The sequence below is a fragment of the Scylla paramamosain genome, chromosome 21, assembly GCF_035594125.1.
Source record: "Scylla paramamosain isolate STU-SP2022 chromosome 21, ASM3559412v1, whole genome shotgun sequence".
In the NCBI taxonomy this organism is placed as follows: domain Eukaryota; kingdom Metazoa; phylum Arthropoda; class Malacostraca; order Decapoda; family Portunidae; genus Scylla; species Scylla paramamosain.
Genome location: NC_087171.1, coordinates 18,008,936 through 18,029,778, shown reverse-complemented (window position 1 = coordinate 18,029,778; position 20,843 = coordinate 18,008,936). Strand labels below are relative to the sequence as shown.

Sequence of the window (20,843 nt, the reverse complement as noted above, 5' to 3'; positions counted from 1 at the left end):
AAAATGCTAAACACTTGGATGACTTGTTGCAAGACAGTACTTCAACCTGACAGGCAAGCAGGTCTATCTCTACTCCCCAGAGAGACCATTCACATATTCCAAAGTTAACCTTTTTGGGCCTTAGTGAAAAAGTATGGCCGTATGTTCACACACTTGATCTCACAAACTGTTCACTTAAGAGATGCTTGCCTCATTGGATGCAAGTTTATTCATCTATACCTTAACAATAAGGGAACACCTCACTGTATTATATCTGACATTTTTGTATTTGTAGCAAGAGTTAAAATGGGCCTGGAGCATCAATGAAGAACTCAAGAATACAAAGGTAGTGTCACATAGTGGAACTTCAAACCTACAACCAGTATGGATACAGGATGCATGTGAGAAGAAATCCACATCATGGAAGGTTCTCCAAGCAGTAATAGGTACATAAACAATAGGTGGTGAGCACAGCAGAAGAAATCACTTATGGTTGGGCCACATTACTAGACTAAAATTATCCCATAGATTTGAGCCTCCTCTTGCACCTTGCTCTGAGGACATGAGGCTAAGAATGATTGCTCATTCTGTTGCTGGTTGAAGGTTGGGAGGTTTAGTCTTTGCAATGACACTTCCCTGATGCAATCTTGATTATGATTTTTTTTTTTTATGGTCTGATCTGCTCTCTTCTTTCTCTCTAGTTTCTACCCAGTGCATAGCACTCTAAATCACTGAAAATGAGGTCTAACTCAGGCAAGTCAAAATTTATAATGCAACCAATGACACACTTACATAATCTTGATGGTAAATGTTCTATGAACTGTAGGATGCTTTGGATAAAAAGACACCTAAAATCAAACACAATATCAATGAAAGTAAGTGATGCCTTTCACTACTTACAGAAACACTTACTAATCAGAGCCTCAGTTTATCCCTGCCTAAGAATATTTGCAGTAGACATCAATGCAGTCAACAGTTCACAAATCTTTGACATTGCCAAGCAGCTGTTTATAGAACTTATGCATTGAGATAAATGCTTGTCAATAATGCTTAAGTTGACATAACACCATCTGACATTTGGCTATCTTCCACTAACTTAATAAACAAAAAGCTGGGCAAGTACATATGATAATGTCTGGTTATCCTTTCCCTTCCTCCAATCAGCTACCAACATTGTGACCAATGGTTTAAGGGGTTATCACTGTCTTTGTAAATGTCACTACAGAATATTGCTGCAACTTCACTGCATTGTTCATAACAATATATTTTCAGATATAAAATTGTGTCAAAAATCATCCTAGATGAAACTAACTTAATACCTATAGCCTTCTTGAATTCTCTTGATTGCAAGATATGTGGATGCATCTTAAAGATGATCATAAGGGATTCTTAAATTAATTACATACATATTACATGCTGCACACAACACACTCTAAGGCTGTGACCTGATGCTTGTGAACCAGTGGGAGGCTATGATATATGACAGTCATGAGGCACCACTATTGCCTCCACTACTACCTGAGTTATCTGCCATGATGATACCTTGGGCAAATTAATAAAATAACACAGCACATTCACAGGAACACTGTAAAAACATGAGGAGCTATGATATGCCTCTTAATGCAGAAACATCACCACTGGCTCTGTATTGCCTACCTCCTGTACCTTCTCTACTCCAAATGGCTGCAGCCCTGCCTCACACATGGGCCTTCTGGTCCTAAGTACATGTGCAGAGAGGCACAGAAGAAAGTGATTCCAAGCCACTATGGTCTAAAGTTATCTTCATTCTAAAGCAGCATTTCTTAAGCTACAGTGCCAGCACCCCAAGGAGGTGCTGAAATCAATTTTAAGGGATGCTGGCAAATGCTGCATGTACTGCAGTACATGTCAGTATTCCTCAAAAAGTGATACAAAACTAGTGAAGGGATACTTTTTGACAAGTGTACTTTTTGATAGACTTGAACCTCATTTCCAAATGTGTTGATGTATTTTAGCACAGTAAGGAAAATCACTGAATTTATTATTGTTGTGAAACAGTTTCCAAATTGTTTGGAAACAGTTTGCAAGCAGTTTGGAAACCTTTTACAAACATTTTGAAAATAGTCTGGAAAAATCTTGGAAACAGTTTGCAAACAGTTTCCAAACAATGTTTCCTGGTGTGAACAGGCCTTCAAGGGGTGCTGGAGTACTTAGAACTGACTACAGGGAGTGATGAGGTTGGAAAAGTTTAAGAAATGTGGTTCTAAGGGTATTCAACCATGTTAAAGGCCTGACGGTGTTGAAAGACAGAGGGAGGGTTGATATTGCTGTTGGTTTGATCAACTCCATTCTGGCTGTAGTGACACTTGGGACCTTATCATTCTGAGGCACTCACATATGGTCCATGGTTATATAATATGCTAATTATGCAATCCAGGAAAGAGAGGAAAAAAGTCAAAATTCAACACAACACTCACCTGAACACAGCCAGGAGAGGATCATAGATGCTGTCGCCATCAAAGACATACAAGTGATCCCACGAGCACTCTGTGGCAAAGTGATCCAAGTGGAGGCGGATGGAGGTATTGACTTGACCAGAGTCTATTAGCCATGTGCACTGAGTGTCTGTAGAGTAGTTCCCTGACCCATCAGTTATCACACTTGAATTTGACATTAATCTGGGGAAAGAAAAGAAGAAAAATTATGTTAACTAAATATTATGGCAATTCATCAAAATATTCTTCCACATACAAATGATCCTTAATTTCTTGTTAGTCTGCAAATTAAAAAAGTTATATGAGAGAGAGAGAGAGAGAGAGAGAGAGAGAGAGAGAGAGAGAGAGAGAGAGAGAGAGAGAGAGAGAGAGAGAGAGAGATTCCATAATGGACACAGCAATGCCATATTGAAAGACAAATCATGATCTCATCTATTGAAGCTTATTATATACATACTAGCATAATTTAACTTCACTGTTCTGCCAACAAGTGTGAGCACAGGACTGGCATCAACTGATTTCCCACATTGTACCTGCCTTCATCCTTGATAACTCTTTATGACCTTCAGTAAGGACTAAAGAAGTTCTGAATGTGGTAGTAGGTATGTATGATATCCAAAGGCCTGGGAATTAATGTAAGCATGACAAAGGTAGTTATTAGCTGTACAACAGTACAGCAATGATAAGTAGTGCTGTTTGACCTTGTGGATTATACAAGGAACATGAAAGACCTTTACCCTGTGCAGTGTGTGGCATTTGGGTGCACAAACAGTGAAATGATGTAATAACCAATTAGGAAAATGTAACTGCTAACTGGTTTAATCTGCAATAGCAACAATTGGAACCAGAATCAAAGGTGAAGGAAGGTATTTTGTAGTGCATCAACAAATTAGTACCTAGAGATGTGGTAAGAGCAGGTGGTGGAGGATGAGCCAGCCCAACAGCAAAAGTCAGGAGTAGGATGGAGTTGTGGGATTAAATAATACTTCCAACAATTACTGACAGGACTCTCCATGTAAATGAGAGAGAGAGGCTGTACATATCAGGAGGTGGCAATGGTTTGCAGCAGTAAGACCAACCTGCTAAAAGATGATTATGTGAGGAGGCTGGGGCATACTGATTACAGCAAGGTGAGCACATGCCCAACAGTACTGTTAGAGGCTCACCTCTCTCTCTCTCTCTCTCTCTCACATCAAGTTTGGTCATTTTCTTTCATAACAGTTTAGTATTCTAAGACTGAGTTCAAGTTCTGAGACATGCATAGTTTTTAGCCATGAATTACATTACAGGATTAGCATAATGCTAATACACAATGATGAAAGCATCCTTCTTTCGCCATGCAATATTTATTTGGGTAAAATAACTATCATGAATTATAAACAAAGGCAAACAATGCCCAAGTGTTCTGGATGCGCATCCAGCTGATTTCAAAGCTGATATGGGACGGAAATTAAGGCATTGACAGCAGCAACGAGAAAAGAAAACACAAAGAAAAGTGTGTGAAAAAAAAAGTAACTAAAGAATTCACTCCTGAGTTAGAAAGCGAAGACCACTACAAATGTGCGCTGCCCTCATCACCCTAGACACTGCAAGGAGCCAGGATAGAATCCGCCCACCCTGGGGCGTGAGGCAAGCACCGTACCATAGAGTCAGCCAGCCGCGGAGAAGAGAGAGAAAAAAAAAAAAAAAAACAGAGCTGTCAGTGTCAGGTGATCGGTTGACAGGGTCGACCTGGAAGGGGAAATCCCACACTGTGCTTGACCCACAAACCCTGGAACGCATACAACCACACCCTGGGGCACCAACATCGCTGCTGGCGAGAAATGAACATCTAGGTGCAATGTGTGATGGACATGAAGCGTGAAATGACAAGGAGAGTGAAAGGGAAGGGCCGAGTCACAAAGCCAGACAGTGCCACCATGCTGGGGTCCGCTGAGCTCAGACCGGCATGCTGATGAAACCATAGCATGCACAAGTCACACTCAGGAGGCTGCAGAAGGAATCAAGAAACAAGGGAAGTAACAGGAAGGAAATCTCACCTCACTCTGCCCTCGCACCACTGACATTGCGGGCCTTTCCATCCCGGGTCACATATACACTGTTCGTCCACGCATTTCCCGTGTTTGCACAATTCATTACACTCCTCCTGTCCTTCCGCACACACAAGCGAGCATCCTAGTAACACTAACACTAATGCTATTGTCCTCAGGGGCTCGGATTTCCTTAAAAACTTCGATTTGAATAAGAATTTCTGGAGATCCGCAGCCATCTTGGATCTGCCATTTCCGCAACTGTGACGTCACGCACCAAACATTGAGGCCGCTGTCATGCCAAATCCTTGAGCTGCGAGAATTCTGACGAGTTGGCCTTCTGCGCATGCGCATTATAAGGCGCAAGTTATTTCGCACGTAGAACATACGAAAATATTGAGCTTGTGAAATATCATTACTGTTATTATTGTGTGTGTGTGTGTTTATACCATTGCGGTCTCATAAGGTATGTGACATAAGTTATTTTTTGGTTTCTAATGTTTTCTCATTCACTTGTTAATCTTTACTTTATTTATGTTTTCCATGCTTTCACTTCCATTGCCTATGATCTTCAAACTATATTGTTTTCCATTTCCCATTTCCTCCTTTTACTTACCAAGACACTCTTGACTTCTAACACTAATAATGGCCTCACAATCAATGCAAGGCTTGGGTGTATTTTGCTGTACATGAATATTATTATTATTATTATTATTATTTATTTATTTATTTATTTTCTGCATGTTATTCCTAGGGTTAGTTTTTCTGCTGGGGGGGCATCCTAAGGTTTTTGTCCCCCACGACCTCTTGTGAAGGTATCATCCCAAAGTATCCCAACCTCAATCTTCTTTAGGAGGACTTCACCATGGATGTATAAACCCAGACTAGGTAACCCACATAACTTCATCTGACCCAACCCTCTATTTTCTATGAAGACTGCTCTCCCAGCCTTCAACTTAGTAAGGGGTTTGCATATTTCATTGTTATTTCCATTGTTGTGTTGAACCAGAGAAGCAATAGCAAGGTGGGAAATGGTTGAATCTAAACCCAGTCATGAAATTAAATTTGCTGTGTTACAGCAGGTAAAATTGTTCTGTAGCAAAATACTTGTTAGGGCTTCCTTAATAACTGAATTTTATGTATAACTTGAGTGTATTAGTATTTCAAGTGGAGGTATTTTTATAGATGAAATAACTCATAATATTGGCATGCATTAATGTTCAGGGAAAATACAGGAGCAGCTGCATGTACTTAATTAAACTGTCTCACCCTCAGCCTGTAGACTATACCAAAATCAGTTACCATTGCCCTTGTTATTCCCCAAGTACTACCAAATCAACTTTTGGCAACATTACTCTTTAAACCACTTGTTATTTATGGTTTCATTCACTACTTGTGTGACTAAATCTTTCACTTGGCAGCAGTGTCACCTATTGTCCAACCTGCTTCCAACAGTTGCTTACTCCAGTTTTACAGTTAATTTTTTGTACCTTTCATCTTTCTTATGGCCATGTGTAAGGGAAATGGAACACAGATAAAACTAGTTGCAGTCTATTTCCCCAGTAAAAACAAGGAGGAAGACAAGAAAAAAAGAAAGGAGATGAGGGAAGAGGTGGAAAAATTGATAGAAGGAAAGCAGGAGGAAGCCCTGATCATAAAAGGAGATTTTTGGGAGACCAAAACTTAGACGAGGAAGGATGATAGTGGACCAATGTAGGACTATGGATTGATACTGTTAAACAATGACACTCACTTTAAGGGCTTATATGAATTGTAGCGTAAGGACCAGAGGAGTGTTATAGACTTTGCATTAGTCAACAGGAACCTATTCAAACTTTATGTGGACATGGAGATTGATGAGAAAAAGGAAGTAATTGATGTATCAGACCACAACCTATTATAAGTTAGAATAAATGCCAAGATGAGGGGAGGAGAAAGAAAGCAGAAAGAAGAAAATTGAATATTACAAGAAGAATGAAGTCTCATTAGAGGGTTTTATTGAAAAAGTGAAGATGGAATGTGAGAAAGAAAATCAAATGTAAATGGAGGTGGAGAAAATACTGAAAGTTTTAGCAGAAAGAAAATTAAAGAGACTGTTGGAGAAGAACAAGCACTAAGGAAGACAGTTTAGAGCCTCCATGAATGTACAATGAAATTAAGGAAAAGATTAAGGAGAGGAAGAACCTAAATAGGAAATAGCGGAATACTCAAGATGTGGAAAATTTTTGGTATGGGAAAGATAACAAAAGAAGAGTTCAACAAATGATTAAATAAGAAATATACAAATGTGAGAGGGAAAAAAAAATGAAGATGAGAAGGCAGAACATCAGGGACAAAGCTTTGAAAAAATGTGAACAAACTGAGAGGGAAAGAAATTAAGAAAAAAAATGAGCTTTAAGTATACAAAGAAGGGAAAAGATGAGCAGCAGAGAGACAGCAGATTTATCAGAAACAGGAGAACAAGATAGAAGAAGTTTGGAGTGAGGTGAAGAAAAGAATACTGCAGAGAACAGAGAAAGGAGAACAGTGAGGTATTAAATATTGAGCAGCACAATATCACCTTTACTCAGCAACTCACAGAATATATGGATGTGGCCTTCAGAGTGGAAAACAAATGAACAAAGATGGACCAAACAGAGATAACTGAAAAAGACATTAGGAAAATCATAAAGGAACTTAAAAATGGGAAGACTACAGGTCCAGATAAATTAAAACCATAATTCTTTAAAGCCCTGGGGAGAAGCAGAACTTTTACAAGAAACCTACAACAATGGTTCAACAAAATAATAAAAGAAGTGAAAAATTCCAACCTACTGAAAAGTCCAAAACTGTAATGCTACTAAAAACTGACAAACCTGAGGTTAAAGATTTACATCCCATCTCACTTACCAACATCTGGTATGAAATTTTCAAAAGGATCATTAAGTGGAGGAATGATGAACACATTAAACTAAATAAATGTAAATAAATGTATCCAGCACATTTTTCCCCGAGGCTTAAAATCAATAAAAAATCAATGTGTACTCATAAAATTGATTAAAATTCCTGCGTGAGGCATACTTTGTCCCCTCGCCACCAGAGCGCACTGCTTCGCACCACCCGCGGCCCACTGCACTGTGTTTACTCAGTGACTCAGTCCTGTGTGTGCACTATTTATCGTCTGACGCCTTCATCATGCCTAAAGTTGTAGAAAAGAGGAAGCGTGTTGTGCTTACACTTAAGCAGCTGATCAGATCAGCTGATCTTTGTTATGGTAAGATGCGTGAGTGTAGGGTGGTGATTGTGGACATAATTTCACTTCTATTCAAGTATCCGGCATGTCGGCGGTCCCGTTGATGCCGGATAAGAGGGATTTTACTGTATTTGCCTTTGATCTTGTTTAATCAAGTTTATATTGATATTGGTTGGTACATACACTGCATGAGCAATGCAGTGGGAGTGGTGGTGACACAGGCTCTGTGCTCCACTGCCTCTGCTCCCCTTCAGAACCACAACTCAAGGTGGTCATTCTCAAGGTAATGGCAAGGCTTGGGCACATGGCCTTTGTACAGTGACCCACCAAATATCTAGGCATCATGATTTGTGATTCTCTTTTTCCCTAACTGCAAAACACTTTTCAATTAGGCATGCAATTTTGATCAATAAGACAATGAATAAGACAGTGTTGCTGACACCTGACACCTGATGTGTTTGATGAATACCGGTATAAATATTACGGGTGATTTCAACTGTGAGAATGTAAAATGGGAGGTGAAGGGTCGTGGGAGAAGAGTTCTTAAGGATGGCTATGGATAACAATGACACTGTGGGTGGATGCAAATACTAGGTTTAAAGGTGAAGACAAGCCTTTGTGGTTGGACCTAATATTTACAAAGGAATCAGGAGTGGTGAAAGTGGACTACAAGAGCCCAATAATTATAAGTGACCATATATTGGTAGTGTACACTTGTACAGAAAACTATCTTCAGGATTTTCATTCAGCTGATTTTTCCTTTTACTTTTTTTTCTCATAGTCCGAGTCTTATAAAATATTAAAACATTTTTGATGAAAAAAAAAAAAAAATCGGTGATAATGCAAAAGGTTTCCTTATAAGAGATAATATGTGCAGGTATCCAAGGCCCATTTGATGTACCACACACAGGGCACAGATAGACAATGTTGATTCATATGAACTCTGATATTCATATTGCTCTTGTACTTTTCTTGTTTTCAACTTTATAATGTCTAATTTTTTTTTTTATCAGTGTGGAAAAAAGATGACAATGGAAAAAAGTTTCTTTGGTCAATAGAGATAAAATGTGTCAAATGTTCTTTCATTCCTCACACTCAGAGGCCTTGTGAAAAAACAGTCATGTAATTCAGAATAGGTGAATAAGATAGGCATGGTAAAGGTTTACTATTATATTGCATTCCTGACAAATTACATATTGTTACATTATACCTTTTGTCATGTCTCACTTATATCAAATTTCAGTATAGTCTCATATTTCAATACTTCTCAGTATCATAATTTAAGGGTTTTGCAATTTATTGTACATTTTACAAGACTATTTATGATACACTAACTGAACTTAGGGAGTGCACATGCTGCAAAGCCAAATGCCACAAGTGCACTGAAGTTTTTACTTACATCCCACCTGCCATTTAAAATGTATTTCATCTGAATGTACTGCTGTTACTGCAAAACTCAAGGCACCACCTTATGAAATCAAACATGACAGTGCAGCTCCTTGAAATCTTGCATAACCTTTCATCAGTTGGGTGGCTAGAGAGGCCCTTGATGCGCGAGTGCATGAGAACTGCTTCAACCCTTTGCACCCAGGATTATGGAGCTGTGAAATATGGGTTGTGCATACCCTTCCAATGAAAAAAGCTGTATTTTAAGATGGAGAGGAAAATGTGGTTATCAAGGATATCTGTGTTTGTGGTGGATGTAGAAATCACACCATGATGTGTTTGTTGGCTGCTGCTCATAGTATTTCCTGATACTGTTTCCACCTATAGAACCATCCATGGCTGATTCTGCAAGAGTCCTGTTGTCACAGATAACCTTCTGTGATAAGTGACTAGAAATTTCCAAGGGACGGCACTGCAGCCCAAGAAAATCCACCTGAATGTTTCTGGAAATGTCATTGCCTGCATTCTTTCCAACTGTCACCAAAAAAGATTTGCAACTTCCCTGCCACACTATTGCCAAGAAATTACTTCTTGCTGATGCCATGAAAAGACTTGCATTTTCAAGAAATACAGATGGAAAGAGTGGTGAGCGGTGGAACAAGAGGATGTGGTCAGACAACAACACCTTCCAATGTTTCCCTAGCCATCTTGGGAAGGATAACGGTTCCATAATTTTGGGAACTGGAGTTGGAATGACCCTCACACAACCATTTCTTGATGGCCTGCAGAAAGGCACTAAGGCCCTCACTAGCCACCCTGATAGGGAGACCATTATACATCAAGATGTCTGATACCACAAGCTAAAAAAAATTATATATATATACACCTTTAAGTCCAGGTAGTGCAAAATTCTCAGAAATTTCATTAACGGTAATTTCATAAGGAGGTGCCTTTTTTATGGACTGAAGCATTAACTGTTGTTATTACGTGGTACTTAGCCTTCTTTACATCCATCAAACTCTTGTACACATGCCTAAAATACCTCAAAAGCAGAAAGCATGCATGTACTTGTATATGTGGATCAGTGCAGCTTACATATAGATTAAATTTTCATTTGCCTGTATCTCCTTCCTCCTTGCTACCAGAAAGAAGATAGATGATAAGCCTACATACAAACTACTAAACCTTTAAACACATGAATTTACAACTTGGTGAAGCACTAGAAGATTTAAGAGACCACTGAGGTCTGTGGGAACAGAGAAAAGCTGTTGAGGAACTCTTTAGCTTGTGTGATCTGTAAATTAACACTGGCAAGTGCAGTTCCACCAATTGCTGAGTACTGCTCCACACTGTGTTCAAAGTTCCATAGAGATGAGACATCCTCTGTGAACAGTGAGCTGAAAAAAAAAAAAGTTAAAACTTTAATTATCAGATGAGGATCAGTCCTCTCCTCCATGAGCTCTCACAACTATAATGTCATCTTATTTTTAATACCTGTGGGTGTGACAGAGCATGTGTGTAACCTTATCATGACTACCCTGTATGTACCCAGCCAGTCACTTGTGAAAAGGTAGAGGAGTTTAGGTGAAGATTGGTAGGTATGTATTAAGGCAAGGAAGTTAATTTCACAATTTTCTGAAAGTTATTTTATATAATTAGAGGTTAAATGAAATATTTTCCCCATACGTCCTCAAGTTATTATAAAATTGTTTTGTCACCAAGTACTAGAAGTTTTAACATATTATCAATGTCTGGACCTTCATGCTATGAAGATCCATGCTGAATCAATATAAAATAGGTATAAAACAGTTCAGATGTAATTATTGCCAAACCTGATTTTTGTTAGCTGATCAAGAGGTAGCTCTGAGAATGGGCAGCCAAGATCTTCCGACAGCCTCACAACCTCACCAGCTTTTCCATGAGCAGTGCGAAATGCCATCTGTAAAAACATTGTCAAATTAATCTTTAGATCTTAGAATACATATATGTGATAGGCTGTGGCTTATAAACAGTATGAGGTCTGTGGAGAGAGAGAGAGAGAGAGAGAGAGAGAGAGAGAGAGAGAGAGAGAGAGAGAGAGAGAGAGAGAGAGAGAGAAGAAAACTTTAGGCTCAAGTGACTTGTTACCTACTGAGATTAGGATTATTTTTTACTCCCACCACTGTTCTGTCTCCATGTATAAACTGCATAATACTTCATATAGGAAAACTGTCATTATTTGAGATCAGGTTGTATGGCATCAATTTTGTCATATATAGGTGTTGATACACATTCATCCACCATATGGTACATTTCTGTGCTTCTACCATGAGCGAGATTATCCCATGTGGACAACTGAGAGTGGTGCATTTTATTATTTACAAGTGTTCAATACTCTCTACACATTGTTCATTTAACCCTTTCATTGTCTTGCCCTTACTCTTACATCCCTCATATACAATTCCATTATCTTCTTCACCTTTCCTTTTCTTTCAGTCGCTCTATCTGTCCAAAACTATCATAAGAGATTTGCAGATATTCACGTAGCTACTTAACCCTTGTACATATGTGATCTTAGGGGCCTACAGTTATGGAACCTCTCTCTCTCTCTCTCTCTCTGTGTGTGTGTGTGTGTGTGTGAGAGCATTTTGTCAATAATTAAAGCCTCAGATAAGAATACCTTTCTGCATAGGTCAAAGGGAGGAGAGATTAATGAATAGTATCTCTTCTTTACTTCACCCTCATGGCTAAAAGTAAGAAAAACCATTGCAGCTTTGCTATATTTCCCAAAACATTGTTAATGAAAGAGATGTCATAACCAAGAAAAGTTTATGGAAGTGTTTGTCCTTACTCACCCCTTTCTTCACAAGATAATATGCAATATCTGTGGACAGCATTTCTTCAGACAAAGCCTGCTGACATGCCTCACTGTCCACCTGCATAAAAGATACAAACTGATAATTATACACTTCAATGACAAATAAATCTATGATAATGTACAAATTATCAAATGCCTTACATTTTGTTGTAAAATAAATATGACACGATTATTGTAAGATATAAGAGCATGGTTGGCGTTTATGAATTATGCGACTTGTACTACATTGTTCTAATTTGTTTGAAAAGTTAGACAGGAAATTTCTGTACAATAAAGTTTGTCATAAACAATTAAATAACATTTTTATTCTAAAAGCTAATTCTCTCCATAACATCTTGGACATATATAAAGATGTTAATAGAGGCCAGATGCTTAAATAACTAAAGAAAAGAATGTCTGGATAGGGAGAGGAAGAAGCTCTTTTGTCATTGCTAACCCTTTGGGCACACTCATGAAGGGAGTGAGGCACTGAGACGATCAATAGACAGACTTGAAAAGTCACAGATGCTCCCATTTCATGTATGATGGTGCCTCATGTCAGGAAGCACAAGCAATAGCAAAATGGCTCAATTAAAACAAAATCAAATTGATTGAATACCCAGGCAATTCTCCAAATCTTAATCAGATTGAGAATGCATGGAATTTCATACAAGGCAATATTTTTAACATTATTATTATTGCATATCACATGTGCATAATACTCATGTACATCTGTATACTTTGTTTTTGTTAACTCTGCTTCCACTGACCTTCAGTGTTTCCACAGCCCCAGCAGCCACCTGTAAGATTCCCAGCAGTGTTGAAGCTGTTTCAAACATCTTCACCTTGTCTTCTTGTAAATCCTTATTGTATGTAGATGGCAGACCTTTAATAACCATGAGAAAGCCACACAGCTGAAAATTACAACCATCTGTAAGTGCTTCATTCATGACATTTATCTCTGACTGTGTGTGTGTGTATTCACCTAGTTTACCTAGTTGTGATATACAGGAAAGAGCTATGCTTGTGCTGTCCTGTTTCCGTATCTATTTTTATTCAACTGTCTTAAATTCATTTATCATATTTGGATCAATGATTTCTTTGTCCAAATCATTCCAGACTTCCATGGTTTTTATGTAGGAAGCTATTTTACTTAACATCTCTTCTACAAGCATCCTTTTTCAATTTTCTCCCATGTCCTTTTGCTGATTTCTTTGGCACATACCTTTCAATTCCTTTGTTATATATCTCAAGCTAACTATTCCATATTCTTCCACTCCCTTTGCTTCATCAAATTTACTCCAGTTAATCTCCTTGAAGTATTTCCTTAATTCAGTGAAATTTGCTTTACTATAATTCCGTCTACCTTTTCTATAGTCCTTCCTTTCTTCTTCCAGTTCCTCTGTCATCCCAAATTCGAGCAGAATGTGATTGTTCTTCCCTATTGAGGTCCTGTATTTGAAGTCTTCAATAATTTCTAGTTATTTTGTGAACAATAAATCTAATCTTAAGGGTTCCTCATTTGTTCTGAATCTGGTATTTTCTCCACCCACTGTGTTAGAACATTGCCCATTACTAATTTCAACAACCTATTTTTCCAAGACAATTAATTTCCTTCCATCAACCAGTGTGTGTGTGTGTGTGTGTGTGTGTGTGTGTGTGTGTGTGTGTGTGTGTGTGTGTGTGTGTGTGAAGCCATTGTCATATTTCCACTGGGAGGATTTACAAAGAATTACATAGTTAAGCACACTTCTTTTGCAAAACTAATATTTTTGAATGCCTCAAGACAGCATTTAAACAGCCAAAAGCCAGAAGATAATATCAACTCATAATCCATTATATTATACTATAGCCACATGATTTAATTTAGAAGGAGGGTGAATGTAATTTTCAATGACAAGTTACTTAAGGAAGTAAACTGTCTGTGTAATCCCTATTCCATCACTGCCAAAAATCAGCCAAGCTTTACAGTTGTTTCAGGTTGAAGATGAATCATCAAGCTTTTTGCCAAACATAATACAAAGACAATATTCAATATATTCTGTTACATGCAAAGCAAAAATGTGATGAGCAAGAGTTACACAACCACATATATCACCTGCTTAGCAACTACTTAACTGGCAATTTTGCAATTTTAAGCAAAAAGATTTATTTCATTACCCTATTTTGCACCACTCACTTCTTGGATCTGACTGGTTTTCAGGGAAAAAAATAAATAAAAATAAATAAATAAATAAATAAATAAACAAATAAATAAATAAATAAATAATAAATAAATAAATAAATAAATAAATAAATAAATGAAAAATAAATAAATAAAAAAATAAGGTTAGGAAATTTTTAAGCAGACTTTGTGTAAATGCACCTATAATGTGAATATACATACATATTTTGAAGAACCGAATATCACACGTACATTACCAGCCATGGTGCCAGCTTTCCCTCGTATTAATTCAAAGCTGTCTGGATTTTTCTTCTGGGGCATGAGAGAGCTTCCAGTGGCATAAGCATCAGACAGCTCAACAAATCCAAACTCTCTGCTTGAGTATAGGATGAGGTCCTCTGCTAGACGACTCAAATGAGAGCTAACCAGGCTGGCCCAGAACATGTACTCAACTGCAATGGCAACACAGATAGCCACAACAAAAAGATTTGGTACACAGATATGTAGTACATGCATATATACTACTCCTATATATGTGCACCTTTGTATATAAAATAAAAATAGATCAATACACACACATACACACCAATGAAATCCCTGTCTCCAACTGCATTGAGGCTGTTCTTAGTTACTGTCTGGAAGCCCAGGTCCCGTGCAAGATTCTCCCTGTCCACCTGAAAGGGATTTCCAGCCAAGGCACCAGATCCCAAGGGGCACACGTTGACTCTCGTATACAAGCCCTGTAGACGCTGCAAGTCCATCACGATTGGCCAGGCATGGCTGAAGAACAATACAGATGCATGCAAGTTTCATAAACCTATTTCTTCATCAAATCTGCATGGAGGTAGGTGAACTATTACATCACCTTTATACTGAGAATAACATGAACCTTGACAAAAAATATACTACATACATGCATACATATCCACAACCTATATGGGCACAAGCTGACAATGATGAAAACTATAATAAACATTTCAACTATAAGATTGGTTTGTCATGCACTAAAATTCACAAAATAAACATATATATATTTAACATAACATGTATTGTGTTTGTTATAATCTATACACTGTATGAACAGAAGTGAACAACTAAATACAGAAGTAGATAGGTGAATAAATAAATTTTCTTACCATGCCTCAAACAATGTTCATACATACTACAAGTGCAAGCAAGGAAAGTTCAAGATAAGTACTATACAGCTATTAAAATTACCTTATACAGCAACACATGGGTTATTTCTGGAAAAAATTAAAGAAACATTATTGTTGGTATATTAGCAATACCAACACCTTCAAGCACAAATTTGGCATTGTTTATGAAATGTTTTAAGAAAAATTCACAACATTGTTTATAAAATATTTTAAAAAATATTGGCAAGTTTAGAAAATCATCAGAACATTTACTTATTAACAGCAGTTTAAACATAAATGCAAATTATTGTAAGCAATGAAACTATTTTATTATATTGTTTTTGTGATTAGTAGCATCAGAAGCAACAATTCTTAAGTATACAAACTACAAAACATCTCCAATTTATCACACTGAAAAATAAATCACTAATTATTAATAAGGTGAGGCTGACAAATAAAAATACAGTTTAGCCAAGGCCACTATCCCTATGTGAGAACAACTTGCATGTTTAGTCAGGGTAAATTATTTAAATGAAATACAATGGGCCCCTGATTTACCAAACTATAGAAACAGAAAAGTTCTTAAAATATTAAATAAATTCATATTTTTTATACATGTTAAAAATTGAAAAAAGTCAAGAAACATTTTACTGCATACCACATATTAAACATTTTACTGCATACCACATATTGATGTCAAACTTTGACCTTGCCCATCATGACAGAGAGGCTTCTCAACAAATTGTTTGGTGAACTTCAGTGATAGGTAAAATTTCTCATATCATAAAAGTTTTGATAAATCAGATTTTACATCTGATTTATCAAAACTTTTATGATATGAGAAATCCAGTAAATTGGATTTATGTCTTGAGAAACCTAACTTGAATTCTCATTAACCAGACTTATGTCCTAATTAAATATGATTAATCTTATACTCCAGTGAACAACACTGCATATTCATAAACAGACATACTAGTCACATACTGCACTTGGCTTGATTAGATAACCAAATTTCCTTTATGGATTGAAATAGAGTACACTCTGTAACAAAGAGCTATGACCATGTATGTACAGTCTGATAGTCTTTTTAGATCCCTAGAAATCATGGAGGGTCATTTCTGACTTAACATTTCAAGCAAACAAACAAACATGTCTTCACTTTTAAAACTGAGTGTCATTAGTTATGCTACCAGGAAGCCCAAAACACCAACACACTGGCATTTGAAACCACCCATTATACTCATCAAAACTAATGCTCTTAGCACTAATTGCAAGTGTTTGTGAATGACAGTAAGTATTTTGCAAAGTTCATATGTAGAGGAAACACCCCACACAATATGAAAGCCATATTAAAATGACGCTTTAGCATAGCCAGAGTAAAGCATGGGTCAGATTATAAAATGCATGTAAGGCATTATCCAGCTCATGCTATGCTTGTATGGACTGAGTCAGCATTAACAACTTGTCCAAAATCCAAATTACCAAGATCTAAGCTAGTTTCCCAAAGTTAAAAATGAATGACTTTGGATAACAGTTTTATACTGGTCACTTCTAACACTAATGACTCCTACCTTGAAAGATTTTATCATGAAACAAGCTTACATAAATACACTGTCTCTCTAACCTGAGAAGCCAATGAGCCCAGCGGATTGGCTGAGCCCGCTGGAGGTGAGTGTAGCCTGGCATCAGAATTTGCTTTTCTCTTTCAGCACGGCCAACAAAAACCTGAGACAACACTTTGATCAGAAGATAGTGAGACCAAAATATTTTCTTGATAAAAATTTAATTCCCTAGCACAAGGTAAAAAAGGTATTGACAAAGTGAAGTCTCTGAACCCTTCATGCTGTCCTAAGGGAACACTACCAGAGAAATTTGTCCATAGAAAGAGTAATATTCCTATATTGTGTAATAATAAAAGGAGAATGATGAAAATACCTTTAAGTTATATTGACTGGACTACTGTTACCATAGACTAAGCTGATCAGAAATTCATGCACCCTGACTACTCCCACCAACTCAATATGACATATGTACTCACAATCAGCTTACCAAAAAACAGAATTTAGATCAATTATATATGTTCATTACATTTACAAGAAGCAACCAGCAACACCATTAGTTCTCCTAAGGTAATATTCATTGTAAGTGAAAGAATCCAAAATGAGTCACCTGAATAAGCCGTTGGAGGTGAGGAGCCAGTTGCTGCAGATGCTCCCTCAACCACAGCCTCATGTCCACTGCCACCTGGTCGTTACGGCTCCTCCCAGTATGAACTTTGCCTCCCACATCTCCAACCAGTTCCTGAGGTAATCATTAAAGGTAATCATCCCTTCTTTTCCAGTAAAGAGAATGACATCCAATACAGAAACTAAACAGATAATACAACAGTAAAAAAAATCATCAAAATATAAGGAAATAGAAGACGTGAAAAACAATACTTCTAATGGATTTTTATATTATGCACTGAATTATGTATCCCAGTCCTTGCATTCTTACTGACTTAGTTATATAGTAATATCAACAAAACTCTACATTTCAGTACCAGTTTAATGGCACAAAGTAAGTTCCATATCGAATAAAAATTTTCAGTTTCAGATATAGATGAAAAGACAGTAATACATTTGGCTGCTCTGTTTGAAAGGTATCTCAAAATCATCACTGCCATGTGTCTCAGAAAGGAAATAGTACAGTCAGCCCACCTTGAGTCTCCTTTCATTAGCAGTGTGGATGTCCTCATCACTTGGCTGAATAACAAAGACACCTGTTGTCCACTCCTGCTTCACCATCTCAAGGCCATTGATGATTGTGCTGCACTCTTCTTCAGTCAACAACTGTGCTTTCTGTAGTGCTCTTGCATATGCAATACTTCCCTGAAAAGAATATTGCAATGTTTTACACATCCTTTCTCCCTATTCTTGAGTGAGTACAGGGTTTATTGCTTTTTTTGTTTAACATTTTGTATATTACTTTATCATGCCAGGAAAATTTATTAAGGAAAAGAGAAAAAATTAAAAACTCACTCACAATGCCATTCCAAAAGAAAAATGGGAAGAAAAATCAAGAGTGGTACTTCTCTTTGCAAATGGTTCAGGTCATAGTGAGAGAGAGAGAGAGAGAGAGAGAGAGAGAGAGAGAGAGAGAGAGAGAGAGAGAGAGAGAGAGAGAGAGAGAGAGAGAGAGAGAGAGAGAAAAGTTTACCAGTGAAAGCAACCAGAGTGAAGATACTGATCAACTTTTATCATTGATTCAATGGTAATTATGCAAATGGTTCAGGTCATAGTGAAAGAGAGAGAAAAAAAAGTTTACCAGTGAAAGCAACCAAAGAGTGAAGATACTGATCAACTTTTATCACTGATTCAATGGTAATTATTTATAAACAGTTTAACTAAGAATAAACTGAGGAGGCGGTGTGTACTGCCACACAGTTTCTAATAAGGCACGATGTCATTAATCATACCTTACATATCTATCTGACTGCTCAGTATTGTCTGTATAATGTGATAAAAATATGAAAAGACAATTCCTTTACATTACCCCAGGATGCCCTTTCTACTATGGGGGCTCTACTCTGATAGAAATCATTATTTATTGGAGATTAACTACAGAAGCACATGCTTTCTACTATAATACTCATACAGAAGAGCAAAGCCAAGTTATTGTAGCAATACTGATATTTTACCTGAATATCCTGCTTCCACATAGCTTTATCATATGAGATAGAAGCATTGAACTTTTCCATTACAGGATCCACAGACCCTTCAAATCTGCCCCCCCACAGCTTTGCGCCCTCTGCACTTGCTTCACTGGTTGCATCCATGTTTAGTGGTTACCTGAAATGCAAACAAATTGCAAATTCAACATGTAGCAATCTTTTATTAACATCTACGGAAAAAAATAAATAAATAAAATCAAATAAATAATGTACACACACATATACAGTCTGTGTATCCGTCCTCATTGTCAAGTGTTCTGGTATTCCTGTGAAATGTTTTAAAGTAAACTAACTGTAAGCACATCATGACTAAACATTATTATTATTACTTATTTGACCATAACAAGTAAAATTAGGTCGTGAAACATTCCCTATCAAACAGAATATTGTTTGTTTTTAATGTTGGTTTTCACATAAGTTTATCAATGTCAAGGTGACCTTCCTGCGCCATGTGCCTGGGTTGCTAAGGTGGCGCGGTTGCCTGCTTGTTGCTGCCAGCCACGCCTATCACTCTGGGGCTGTGATGGAGTATGACACGCGTACACATTTTCAGAATACTTTCTTTGGTTGTACGTGAGAAGTACTTAATAACAGATAGTGACGGATTCACTACGTGTACACATTTCCTCATACTGTACACACTATCAGTGCTTAACATAAACTACGAAACCTCATTCTAGAGTGAATAGTATATCTACTACCTGTTTTCGCAATTTATTTACTTTCGTGTGCGAGTGTTACTGCCTTTTCCTTCCTGTGCCTCAATGTGCAAAAGCCGGTGTACTCACCCAGAGCGTGTATGCCCTCAAAGTTGTATCCAAGGAAGTAGACCAGCGTCTTCACGTCACGGGACGAGACCTTCAAGCACTAGCGCTGGGCTTATTCATGATCTTGATCATGGAAAATTTTGGCCACAACCCCATTTTGATTACTTTAGCTATATTCATTGGTGTTGCTCGTCTTCGCGAAATACAGCCAAAGAGCGCAAGTGTGCGGCTTTTCTTCCTGACATCTGCGTAATATATATATATATATATATATATATATATATATATATATATATATATATATATATATATATATATATATATATATATATATATATATATATATATATATATATATATATATTTTTTTTTTTTTTCCTTATGTAGGAAGGACAGTGGCCAAGGGCAATAAAAATCTAATAAAAAAAAAATGCCCACTGAAATGCCAGTCCAATAAAAGGGTCAAAGCAGTGGTCAAAAATTGATGAATAAGTGTCTTGAAACCTCCCTCTTGAAGGAATTCAAGTCATAGGAAGGTGGAAATACAGAAGCAGGCAGGGAGTTCCAGAGTTTACCAGAGAAAGGAATGAATGATTGAGAATACTGGTTAACTCTTGCGTTAGAGAGGTGGACAGAATAGGGGTGAGAGAAAGAAGAAAGTCTTATGCAGCGAAGCCGCGGAGGAGGGGAGGCATGGAGTTAGCAAGATCAGAAGAGCAGTTAGCATGAAAATAGCGGTAGAAGACAGCTAGATATGCAACATTGCGGCGGTGAGAGAGAGGCTGAAGACAGTCAGTTAGAGGAGAGGAGTTGATGAAACGAAAAGCTTTTGATTCCACCCTGTCTAGAAGAGCAGTATGAGTGGAACCCCCCCAGACATGTGAAGCATACTCCATACATGGACGGATAAGGCCCTTGTACAGAGTTAGCAGCTGGGGGGATGAGAAAAACTGGCGGAGACGTCTCAGAACACCTAACTTCATAGAAGCTGTTTTAGCTAGAGATGAGATGTGAAGTTTCCAGTTCAGATTATAAGTAAAGGACAGACCGAGGATGATCAGTGTAGAAGAGGGGGACAGTTGAGTGTCATTGAAGAAGAGGGGTTAGTTGTCTGGAAGGTTGTGTTG

The 20,843-nt window shown here is 37.5% G+C and overlaps 2 protein-coding genes across 3 annotated transcripts in view; both read right to left on the bottom strand.

Moving 5' to 3' along the window:
* Positions 1-4,768, bottom strand: part of LOC135111150 (attractin-like protein 1) — a 33,570-nt gene extending 28,802 nt beyond the window's left edge. For both annotated transcript variants that reach the window (XM_064024157.1, XM_064024158.1), the window contains exons 1-2: positions 4,493-4,768; positions 2,436-2,636 (exon numbers count right to left, since the gene is read on the bottom strand). In XM_064024157.1, coding sequence (XP_063880227.1) covers positions 2,436-2,636; positions 4,493-4,722 — 431 coding nt within the window. In that variant the 5' untranslated portion in view covers positions 4,723-4,768. The remainder of the gene's footprint in view (positions 1-2,435; positions 2,637-4,492) is intronic.
* Positions 4,769-8,867: 4,099 nt separating this feature from the next.
* Positions 8,868-19,877, bottom strand: LOC135111151 (argininosuccinate lyase-like). Its single transcript, XM_064024159.1, has 11 exons — positions 19,738-19,877; positions 18,917-19,067; positions 17,937-18,107; positions 17,407-17,538; positions 16,862-16,962; positions 14,688-14,881; positions 14,354-14,553; positions 12,708-12,851; positions 11,936-12,016; positions 10,934-11,040; positions 8,868-10,498 (listed from the first exon to the last, which is right to left on the bottom strand). Exons 2-11 carry the CDS (start codon positions 19,052-19,054, stop codon positions 10,330-10,332), a joined length of 1,437 nt encoding a protein of 478 aa, XP_063880229.1. The 5' UTR covers positions 19,055-19,067; positions 19,738-19,877; the 3' UTR covers positions 8,868-10,329.
* Positions 19,878-20,843: the final 966 nt, after the last annotated feature.

Coding starts and splice junctions, on each gene's coding strand:
- LOC135111151 (XM_064024159.1), bottom strand. CDS start 19,054: ATGGATGCAACCAGTGAAGCAAGTGCAGAGGGCGCAAAGCTGTGGGGG. Junction 14,882..16,861: donor TGGGCTCATTGGCTTCTCAG/GTTAGAGAGACA, acceptor ATTGTTCTTCAG/CCATGCCTGGCCAATCGTGA. Junction 12,017..12,707: donor GGGCTGTGGAAACACTGAAG/GTCAGTGGAAGC, acceptor TCTTTTATGCAG/GTGGACAGTGAGGCATGTCA.